The sequence below is a fragment of the Austrofundulus limnaeus genome, unplaced genomic scaffold, assembly GCF_001266775.1.
Source record: "Austrofundulus limnaeus strain Quisiro unplaced genomic scaffold, Austrofundulus_limnaeus-1.0 Scaffold103, whole genome shotgun sequence".
In the NCBI taxonomy this organism is placed as follows: Eukaryota; Metazoa; Chordata; class Actinopteri; order Cyprinodontiformes; family Rivulidae; genus Austrofundulus; species Austrofundulus limnaeus.
In genome coordinates, this window is record NW_013952505.1 from 29,563 (window position 1) to 41,842 (window position 12,280).

Consider the following 12,280-nt stretch of genomic DNA (forward strand, 5'->3'; position numbering starts at 1 on the left):
AAATACTATTTGGCATGTAACAGCAAGGCAGCATCATGATTATATTCATGTTGAAGGAGGTTTTCCAAATGTATAACATCAGCCTCTTTCCATCAGATCCAGTGGGTTGTGGAGAGCAGAGCATCATTGTCATCCGTTGTAAAAAAAGGCCTAAGCATAATCTTTTTAAATGAATGCAACACTTTAAGTTATTTTAATGAAATGCAAGTTTTATGTACTCTCTTTGCCATCATTTACAGTCCATAAGACTTTGYCAAGGTATCAATTCAGTGTAATAATTTGGTTTAAAATAAATGGAATGTGTCTGTAAAGACTACACYCCAAACCATCAAATGCAAGAATCATATTAAGGTCAGGGTTTAAAATATATGACCATGACTACCTTATTGCAGGGTAAAAGGGGCAAGTTTTATGAATTAATCTGTTTCACCTCATTGCTGACTCCTATTTTGAAACACTTAAAYCCCTTGTCAAAACTGTCTGCTCGAATTAATGACCACTAATTTCAATTGAGCTGGGACTTTGGCTCTYACTACGGGCTGTGCTGACATGTGGCTCTATCTGACAACCGCCAGCTTCATAAGCCCAGAATGGTCATAATTTCATAAAAGCCCTCTAGAATGTCCTGTCTGCATACTGTATCTGCAATCTAATCAATCATATGGCTTTTGCAGACAACTTTGACTATCAAATATATCACCATGGGAGCGTAAAACACTAGTCCTACCAAAGACTACAAGAAGTAATGGATTTTTAGCTGTCATGCTGCTGAACCCTAATACTTTGAATATTGGCTTTATGGCAAGTGTTATTATTTTTTTTATTATTACCCACCACCATTTCCCTTAGGGTTCCCTTGCTTTTAAATGAGGGCCAATCCTAGTCTGGTTCAAAGATGGGATTTGGGAACAGGCATGAATAAATAAATAAATAAGTTACAATGTGGAATAGAAAACATAGGAAGAGTTCAGACATGCGTAACAAACACAAACAAGACAAAGTATGATAATGAGCTCAAGACGAAGCAGCAGACAATGAAATGTGTGACAACCGTAACAAAATGACGAAAAGGGTTTAAATAGTGTGTATACAGTATGTGGGGAGGGTTGGGAGGTCTTGCACTTGATTTAATGCCCACTCTGTTTCTGTGTTGATTCTATTGCTTAGCATAAGCAGCTCAATGGAAGACAGATCTGTATACAGAATCAGACTTGTAGGTCTCTGGCGCATATTGATGGCAATACGTTGGATGTTCAGCAGAGTTTCACACCCTCAATGGATAGGACAGGCTGAAAACCAAATATAAAATAAATAAGGCAATGGCTTTCTGAGCAAGGTCTCCAGATGTTCCATTCAGCAGGGGAGACTGCCTTTGTGACCGGTTTGGTGTGTGTGTCTGTGTATAACATTTTCAGCAGCCATCCATCCATTTCTTCCCTCCACTGTAAGAGGGTGTACTATCAAGCCCCATTGTTTCTATTCAATTAGCTGTCATTACCAACAGCAGTTTGATTACTGAGTTCATTTAGCTYGTGTGGAACAATGGAGGCAGCAAGCTGGTTTTTCATTCATCCTACTACCAATATTGTCTTCCTCACAGGAGAAAATTAAATGGGGCTTGTCTGTGAGGAACGAGGTACACACAGTAAGCTCAATGCATTGCTCTTTTCTCTATCTCTTTTTTTTGTGTGTATGGTCCAGTGTCCACAAATGCCTAAAAACACAGAACTAACAGGAGAGGTTGAAGAWGAAAGAAAAACATATCCTGGAAGGATTAGCAACCTGGGCAAGGTGGATGAGAAGAAACACACAGAGCTACATTGATTTCACTACTATAATGAGCACCATTCAATCACACTAAATTCAGAGGGGCCTACCATTAGCAGGTCAGTGCCTGAATGGCTCGGGCAACTACAATCCATAAATGATCTATTTAATGCACTGATATAAAAGAAAAGGACAATTCACAAATTGACACCTGAGTGCTTTTACAGCATTTTCCAACCTTGGCTTTTAATTACGTGATTTGGTAATTTTCTAGCCATCCAAGTTTTTTTTTCCTTTTTTCATCCTCCTTTTATCCTTTMTTATACTGCAGTAATTCATTCAGCTTTAGTGAATGTAGGGTAAGTCAGGGTGCTCACCTTTCTTGTTCCGGCCTCATTTGATGGGTCTCCTCCTCTGACGCTTGCAACTCTTCAGTTTTAAATTTACTGGATTTTTTTCTTTCCATCTTGTCATCTGGCCGCTCGTCCCTTTTGCTTTTTCCAAATCTACAAAAACACAAACAGTCGATTAGACTTTAAGCCCACACTGTGAATATCTTAAAGCTACGTATATTTTTTTATGACTGTTATCTCCCAACGTTTATCAGGAATATTTAGATGAAACTGTTTAAAATTGAAGTCTCGACTTGTCAAGACCTGCAGGTGTGACTATGTGGAGACAACCAAGGAGGACAGCAATTCTATATTTGATCATTAGTTAGCTACTTCATATAAAAGCACATAAAATGCATGAAGCCATATAAAATACTCTAACTCCACAAAGTGTTTTCCTTTCCTGCCAACAACCCATCTGGCACAGAACAGAAGTCTGGGCACATTTTAGAGTGAACAACAACAACAACAACAACAAAAATAGATAAACTCAGTTCACTGAGGAGAGGTTAAGCTCATGAATTCCTACCTGAGTTTTGCAATTTACCTAAGAGTGATGGCAGCTCAGACAGCTCAAGAGTCAAGTTTGGGCAAAAGAAACAAACTACCTGCAAGCAGGTAAAATGTAAGTGAAAGAAACAACACTTGCAGGCAACAACTGTGACTGTTCAATTTAATGGCTTAAATCTGTGACAGTTTCATAACAGAAATGACAAATAAGCAAAGCTGTTGGATTTTAAATAATTCTGGTTAATTGGCTCTGAGTAGCTAAAATGTTAGAGCCAGAAACTGTGGCACAAAACACTTATGGGTGACGACACCAACACCTCACACTGGTTGACATCACCTTTGTTCTGTTTGAAAGATTTGGGTTTAGGCTGTTGGTCCGGCCCCATTAGGAATGGTTCCATATGTGGCTAAGACCATGCCATGCTAGCATAATGCTACCGCTATGAGTATATAATCTGCACTAGGCTGTTTCTATGCTGTGGACTTCATGGTTGGAGTCTTGACACAAAGCCAGCAAGGCCAGTCCTGCTTCACAACCAAGTCACACCACTGGTTTGGAGTCCCACATCATGGGTGCACTCTCATCCTGAATGATGCACTACCACCACACCCAAAGCTCTACCTGTAATAAATCACCACAACCTCTTTAAGTTTTTGTGTATTTGTGTAATTGTATGTACTAGAAACCCACCATGAACTCTTATGCTCTCTGTCACATCTACATTCTTGATAGGCACCTGAAGACTTCACCAAGCCCTTACAAAGATCTTCTATGTCCAGGTTGAATTATTTTTTTTTATGTTTTAGCAAGGTCATCATCTGGTGTGAACTGGGCCTTAAAAACCCCTGAGTGCTAAGTTTGGAAACAGTTATTGCAACACAGCTTCTGCATTCCGAATCCAAGAAGAAGCTCGTGATGCTCTGGAGGATATGTGTGCAAATTCCACCCAGCTTGTGCATGATGAGAACCTTAAAAAAAAAGCTGCTAAATTTTAAAACATAAACAACAACAGATGCAGTGACAGGTCTGACACATAAATGGTACATGGAAGCTGTTTCTCATTTTCAGTGTAGCTTTTTGATAGCTGGAAAAAACTCAAAATCTTTTTTTTTTCTTTTTTTTTTGGATGAATAAATCTGACTTCCTTAAGAGACAAAGTAAAAGCAAAACAAAATGTCTACAGTATATGGGGTTAGGTGGTCACATGTGAGAACAAATCCAATGACTAAAATCACAGACAATAAGCGTTTTACTGAACGTTTGTGTTGTACAATGCAACTCTATGTGTTTTCTATACAGACATCGATTACGATGTTTCACATGGGCCTTTTTTGAGCAGCTCGGCTCAATTTGAAAGAGGAGAAAAAAAAACATTAAGCTCTGCAGTCTCCCAGTCCCATGGTGCTTTGCTCTGAGTTTATTTTTACCTTCCCCATAGCTGAGCTTTACTTGACAGTTTGAAAACTTTTCCTGAAGGCTGAAAAATTACATCAGACAAGGTTGACTTTTAGCAGGTGGAAGCAGATATTTCATGGGATGAGAAGCCGGTAACCCCTTGGATGTTTATTATTCTACTTTACTCTAAAAGCAACTTAAATTCTCTTATTGGTAGAGACTATACAGAAATTGTAATGGAATGTGTTATTTCCAGTTTGTGGCTTTGTAAAAGGGCCAGGAAAAGCCGAGTGAGCAATGTGTGGGCTCTTTTCTATCACCAATCTAATACATTACCTGATTAATTAATCAAGAAATGGCTCTACTAAGGTATAAAACTCTGTGGCAGGGTTGAGGAGGCTAATAATAATGACTCTGCGATCTATCACCGGAGAACGTGACAGCTTCTCTTACCTTCCTTCAAGGACTTTTATTAACTTCCTGAGGTTATTTTCCCTTCCTCGTTTCTCAGTATCTGCCACACATTCCCTTAAAAAAAAACATAATCTAACCTTAAGGGAGGAAAAACATCTCCTCTCAACATTTTTCCCCTCTTCCTTCTAAATCAATTTTATTGAGGTGAGCAAAATCTTCACTGTGAAGCATATTGGTGGATTAAGCTGAGCAAGAACCCAGACATGTGGCAGCAACACATGATACATTATATTTTTGTGAACTGTGTCTGGCAAAGGAGAGTCCAGAGCAAAGCACAGGTTCAGAAATAGGATAAGTAATAAATGCTATTTGTGGTATCTGCTTGTTCAGTGATAACATGGCTTTGCCCCTTTGCTTTGGCAATCAGTCCTGAAACTCATATTGAGCCTTCAAACTTACACTTGTGCACAAAACCCCAAAATATTATTTAACATTCATTAGTCTCTCAACAGAGAGACAAAGAAATAATGACATGAATGTGTACAAAAAAATGCTAACCGTATCGACATTTGTGCAAGTCTGTGTAAGATAAATGTCTCATTTGAGAACWGAATTAGAATCCAATAAAAACAGTAATGGTACATAGTTAATCAGTGTCAGGTGGGAAGAAGAAACTCTGAGAAGCTCATGAGTCTAGATGCACATTGGCTATAATCTGTATTGGTGTCAGAGCAGTTGTATTGAGAATGAGCCTGATGAGGCTTGATAATAACTTATCGATTGGCATCTACAACCTAAAATGACAAAAAAAAAAATAAGTTACAACAAAAATCAATGCAGTTTGAAGAAAAGTTATCTCCACTTAAGGCAGGTGAAAAGTTTACAGTTCAGCATTTACATCTTTACAAAGCTTTGATCTTTTTTTTTCCAGTGCAGTGGATCAAAGACCTGTTTGATATTCTGCTCCCAAACATGAGGCTCACTGTAAAATCTCACAGTAAAAGGAATTTGACTGAAGTTACAAAAGTATGTGAACTGTTAAACAATAGCCTGAGTGTGATGCAGGTTTGATCAGCGTCACAGATACATGCAAACATGAAAAATACTGGAGGTTTACTGAATTGTGACTATTGTATGTTTAAGCTTAAACTGATTTGTTTAAATGCTTAGTCATGACTGATGGGTTAATAAACTTTATTTCTATTGTTTATGACATTGCAWGTGAAACATGATTGTTCATGATAGCCATTTATTTGATACAATGGAAAACTCTTTAAAAATCACATTTTGGGCTTTGCATTTAAATCTAAGTCACTGACAAATAAATTGCTTAACCCATTCTCACATTTGCATATTTTCATTACATTACCACGGCGTATTATAAATATGATTTTCAAGTTGTCATGTCCTTGCTGTTATATACTGTAAATCTTGGATTGTTGAAGTAAGCATATCTGGAATATCTATGTGGCATTTTATGGTGCTGATCTGTAATATAAGATAAATGTACCTATATAAACTCAACATTATCCACTTAGAATTAGTTCCTCAAAAAATGTACCACTTAAACATAATGAGAAGAATAATTGCATGATTTAAATTCTTTAGAGAAGAGCAATATAAAGCACAAGCAAGAACAATGTGTAAGATTAGCTGATAGACAGCTGACATTTGGTTTTTACCACAGGTTTAAGGATGATCGGCCACAAAAAGACCCCGGTTATTGTCTCAGACATGCTGCTGTAATGCCACACATAAAAAGAAAACACCACATCAATGGAAACAAGACAATACCGCAATGGCAATCACGGAATCATACATACACACATGCACCACGCTTACACTACAGAACAATGTAACTTTCAACCACACAACCACATAACATCATGAACAACACTGTAATTATGCTGCACATATGCCAGGAACACTAACAATTGCTGCAGATACAGATATGGTACTTGAACAGGAAAGATAATAAAAACAAGCATAAGCAACAAGACAGTTATGTCCCAGTGTTGAAACATACAGTACATGGTGTTTATTCCACAGCTTAATAATTTGTTGATGCCACAKACAATGCATGCCATATTTGTCACTGTCGTGGCATAACAGTCACAAAGCTTAACCTTTAAAAAACTTACGGAAACATATTTAAATATATGGAATTTGAAACATTAGATTCTAAAATTGAGTTGTTTAGTCTAAGTGCCCTGAAGTTGATGTTTGCTGACAGCTTTAGGTATTTTTGATGTGTCTGCTTTTAACAAAAGAGTCTACAACTTTATACACTGTTCATAATATGGCATTGTATATCACATAAAACAGAAGGGTAATAGATGCGTCATATATAATCTTCACTGACTTATAGTGTAATAGTCTGTCAAGACTTCAACACAACAGAGAAGTTAAAAGTCAAAGGCAGAATTACTAGAAAAAAAAGGGGTGGGGGTAAATTATGCAAAGCCTCAAAGCCAGTTTGATTTTTACAATCATTTAATCTGAGGAGTGGATTTAAAAGAAGCTAATCTGTTTTGATGTCTTCCGTGGTGAATTTTGATGTGGTTTATTTAGCTGCTGGCTTAAGAAGAAACAGACGCAGGACGTGTTGTGTATTATTTCACCCTAACTGGTTGGCTGTTGAAAGTGAATGAAATACTGTGACAGGCCATCAGGTTTGAGAGTAGATGGTGCATTTTTTATATTCAAACTTGTAAATGGGCCTGGGTGAGTTGTGGGGGGGGTGGGGGTGGGGGGTGCATCAAACAGTTTGAGTAGGTGATGACAAGGTAATTTCAAGGGCAGACAATAAGAATCATTATGGTTTCTGCTTGGCCAACCTGAAAGTTAATTCACATCTCCTGGGGCAAAGACCCCCTCATATGTCTAATGTAGAGATGGAGCACCCATCCCCTGTAACTGGATTGATAGCAGTCAGGAGGAAAATAAATAAATATGCTTCCAACCTTGAATAARATGGCAATAAGTAAAAAAATGCTGAAAAATATATATTATCTCTAAGAAAATAAGAAAGGAAAAAAAAATACAGTATTTTGAGGCTTCTACAGTAGAGGATTCTAGATTCTAGAACAATTTCTAGTCTATTCTGAAACAGTTTCCTAATAGTGCTACAGCCAGGACAATATATCAGGGATGTCACTAGCAGTCCTTTGTTAGTAATGTGACATGGTATTTCAAGATAAAGTGCTATTCATATTTGTAGATAATTGACTGATTATAAGCCATTTTTATCTATATTTTGACATTGTTACAAACACACAAAGCTTAAGCTGAAAAAGACCGAGTGAAACCTTATCACACTTTTCACAATGTCTATTGCTTGTTTCAAAGTCTTATCTGAAACAAGAATGCTGTTTCTCATAGAAAATAAGCTTCACTTATAATCTATTGATAGACAGTCTGAGACATACTCATAAGATGTAATAAAATGTTTATGTCTAATGCATAGATATTCATGGCTCTATGTGAGGTCACCATGCTCACTAAGTAGTACAGCCTTCGATTTATGAAAATAAAAGTGTTATATTTTACAGCTTCATTTAAAAAAAAAAAGGTGTTCAGAGGTTAGACATGTTTTTCTATCTAGGTCATTCTTTCTCCCAGCCACAACATTGTTCATTTGGTCAGGATGTAGAGTTGTGTTTTATATAGTCTACTTACTGACCTGTAACTAAAAATARATTATATCAAGAAAAACAACATAGTGCACATGTATTGTATTTGTATTTCTTCTTTTTTACCAGTTTGATAGGTCAATGTTAAGACTTTTTTTCTGGCAGTAAAGGTGTACCTCACCAGTGGAAACAGTTTCCACTTTGTAATTATTTCCAAATTACAATGACAGAGGCAGAAGCAGGGTTACTTGAAGACTTTAGGGCCAGTGTGCTGAACATAACGCCCCTGCTGGAAAGCACTACAGCAGATGAGAAACAACTTGGCACATTACTGTCATCTTGTGGTTTTATAGTGTTTTGATATTGGCAGTGTGGGACTCTAACAGGTGCCAGGTACCAAAACAACAGTCACATTGACTGTTTGAATCCACATACATTTTAATAGTCAAACATTTCTGCACATTTCTAGATTAGAAGACAAACATTTTAGATTTGAGTATCAGATCCACAGTAAATAAAACTGGAGTGAGAAAAAAAGCCTAGTAAAAACTAGGYTTTGACAAAAATCATATTGTGTGCAATTATTTGTCAGAAATACTGTTGACAATTAATATTCACCACTTTGCAATAACAGCAATTAATGCCATGTGATGATGACATATTTTTGTGTGTGAGCCCAATGGTGAAAGCCAGTGTGGAGTAGCTAATGCTAACGCTATAAAAAAACACCAACATAAACCGGAATATGAGGAAAGACCAAAACAAAACAGACCAGGGCCACAATGTCAGCTACATGCAAGTGCATTTGTTACCTATTAATCATTATATTTTTTGTTATCCTCTAGAGGCTGCAATTAATCGCGATGATTTTTATGCCCACATTGCCAAACCCTAGTAAAAACAAACATGCAGAAARCATACTGACTCATAATTAAAAGATTGTTAAGTTTTATACACTAGCCTCTTTTAGGAAGAGTAACTCAAATTCTTAGCCTGTATTTAAACGATATAATAACAGCATTCAGCACATAGCAGGAGAAATGATTTCTCCCTGGGATTTTTCAAGAGACAAGATACAAAGATTTAAATAAAACAGTGTCCTCATAATTAGAAAACTCTTTATGTGCTTGTGCCTTGCATTGCCTTTTGCAGGTTACATTAAGATCTGACACCTCTCCACTTTCGCCTCATTGAACAAGTGTGAGAGCATAATGGGCCAAATGATTTCCACAGACGTGATGGTATGGGGTTGCTCATTGGCTTTAGCTCTGAAGAGAAGATTCTTCTAAGACTTTCAGTGATAACAAAAAACAATGGGAGAAGGAAGATGAGGTTGAGAATCAAAAAGGGTTCATCTTGGGTGGGAAGCCGTTGTGTTTTGCACCATGGAGACATGACATGCATTTATTCATGACATCAGACACAGCAGGAGGATGACACCACAGGCCAACAAAGAAGGAAAAACGATTCTCACTACAAACTTCCACGCTTTTCATGGTTACCCCGCTGAGCGACAACGAGATTGTAATATTTGGGATTGCTCAATTTTAGTGAGACGGTACTTGGTCTTTCACCAATATATATACTGAAGGGGGAAAAAAACATGTATAAGCATCGTGTGTCAACTCAGATCATTGCATTTAAATGGTATTTTTCTCAACCAATATCACTGTTGCCACCTGTTTACCATAAATATGTTATTACATGGAAATGAAGATTTTCTGGCAGATATATGGAAATTGTTGCTATATCTCAGTATCACAAAATTGTTTTATTTTTGTCTTAGATTTTTTTTCTCTTGCTATGCCAGTTATATCTCCTTCAATCCATTTCTTTTCTCTTTTCAAGCTTCTTTTTTCAAAGAATAATCTTTCTGAGTTGCTCAGTTTTTCATTTCATGCTTGTGACTGTGTCCAATGGCCTGATCAACAACTACATTCCATTTGTAATGGGGGGGGTGGGGGGGCATGGTTAAAAGAAAGAAAAAATAATCCTGTCTAAAAGTTAATCCACTCTTATTGAGATTTTTTTTTCTATTGTAGTTTCAGAGACAAAACAGAAATGAGATAAACAGAGCTGCAGCAACATCTGAAGAGCTGGAACTGCATCAGAGCAAGTAACTGAGGATGTTCTCTGCTTTTAAACTAACATCTATGAGTTTAAAAAAAAACTGTTACAGTGAATAAGTGTATTTATAACTGCTGGGTTAAAAAAATCAAATTGTAACCCAGTTCTTGTTCACATTAAGCCAAGTCTCAATGACTTTAGGTCAGCAAAGTTTGGTTACCAGTTTGACCCAAGATACTGAGTAAAATATTCCACACAAAAAATGGGTTAAAGTTGCTAACTGTTGAAATTAGAGGTACTATTTTTTTATTAGGAACAACCCAATATATTGTTTATTACTACAGCTTGGGTTGGTGTAAGGTAAATGGAGCTATATGTTAGCATCAACTGGGTAGCACAAACTAATGTAATTTAAAACAAAAAAAAAATAAACAAGTATTTAACAAAGCCAGTCAACATTAACACCTTCTTACCAGTAGTTTTTACTGTTTTAAACTTTTTTTACTAACTTATTTTATCCTAAATCTGAGGTCCAGTTAATCTGGATTTGGTCAATTTACGGCTTAAACCTCTGAGTCTGTGTTTGCTTTTTTTTTTTTTTTTTGGGTTAGCAAAATATTTCATGGACCAGTGGATGGCTTTCTATAAAACTGTCAGAACATAATCATTGGATGTACTGATGACAAGTGAATACATTATAGGGAAACCCAATGAAGCCAAGTGATTTTAGGAAACTGAAAAATATCTATAGCTTGATTAATTTACAGTTATTGAACAAAAAAGTACGTGTTAGTTGATTAACGTCATCCCCAATACATATCCTGAGCAACACAAACTGTACAACATCTTTGCTTAAAACAGTTAGAGGGGTTGAGGTAGGGTCAGGGTCAGAGTATGTAGTGAGTATTACCTGTTTGAGTTTGTCTGTCAGCAAAATATCTTATGAACCACTGAACAGTTTAAAATAAAACACGCAGCAATTAATATTTGTGTGTTCATTTACAACTCATTAGCATTTAGTGTCAACCGTACCAATATGATCGCTACAGCTAACCAAACTTATTCATCCCAAAAAGGGCTAAATCATTACAGATCATGATCTAAATTTAGTGTAGTCAGTGGCGTCCGGCCCATAGGGGGCGCTGGGGCGCCGCCCTCCCTGACAAGAAGAAGAAAAATGCAAAATATACTTTTAGAAATCCACTTATAAATGTTATATAATCTATATTCTCCACGTATTGACATTTATTTACCAGTAAATTTCCACAAACTGGATTAATTTCTGTCACGGGGCGATTGACAGAGAGCCCCAGGAGTGCAGTCTCATAACCAATCACATTACAGTTGTCAGGCTGATTAAAAAATAAATTGGCCAATCAGTGTTATAGTATTTTATGGTCCTAGGTCTCTGCAGATTTAGCCCTAGCAGAAGAGGTAAAAAAAATAAAATATAAAAATAAAAAAGCTCGTCATAGCACTGCAGGTCGCTAGGCTGGGTTTGGGGACCCACTGGAGAAATGGAGGAGCTAAAAACTACTCATTTATGTCTCTTAAAACAAAACCTTTTCAGAAGAGAACACACCAGGATAAACTTTAAATAGAAAAGCGACCTGATCAGCAGGACATGAAAGAGACAAAGACAGCGGGAGAATTTACACTTTTCCAAGTCCTGGATTAAGCTAACTGCTTGTAGCATGGCTACTGCTTTGCTTTGACTGCCTCGTTTTTCAAGCTTCAATATCTGTTCCAACATGGATTAAGACAGGTGATTGAAAAGCTAAGACTTCTGTAATGCTTGTTAATCATATTTATGCTATTACATTGACATATACTGTATATATTGTTTTACAACAATGCAGTGTTTTTCAACCCTGGTCCTCAAGGCACACTGCCCTGCGTGTTTTAGAGGTTTCCCTGCTTCAACACAGCTGATTTAAATTGATAACTATTTAACAGACTTTTGTTGAACTGCAGTCATCTGAATCAGGTGTGTCAAAGCAGGGAGACCTCTAAAACATGCAGGGCAGTGTACCTTGATGACCAGGGTTGAAACACACCTTACAATAGTGAACACACCTTTAAAATAGATAATATAATATAAT

At 36.9% G+C, this 12,280-nt stretch overlaps 1 protein-coding gene across 2 annotated transcripts in view; it reads right to left on the reverse strand.

Annotated features, from left to right (window-relative positions):
* The window catches only part of LOC106521108 (partitioning defective 3 homolog), a 330,008-nt gene that overhangs the window by 10,884 nt on the left and 306,844 nt on the right, over positions 1–12,280 (reverse strand). For both annotated transcript variants that reach the window (XM_014013528.1, XM_014013529.1), the window contains 1 exon segment: positions 2,145–2,273. In XM_014013528.1, coding sequence (XP_013868982.1) covers positions 2,145–2,273 — 129 coding nt within the window.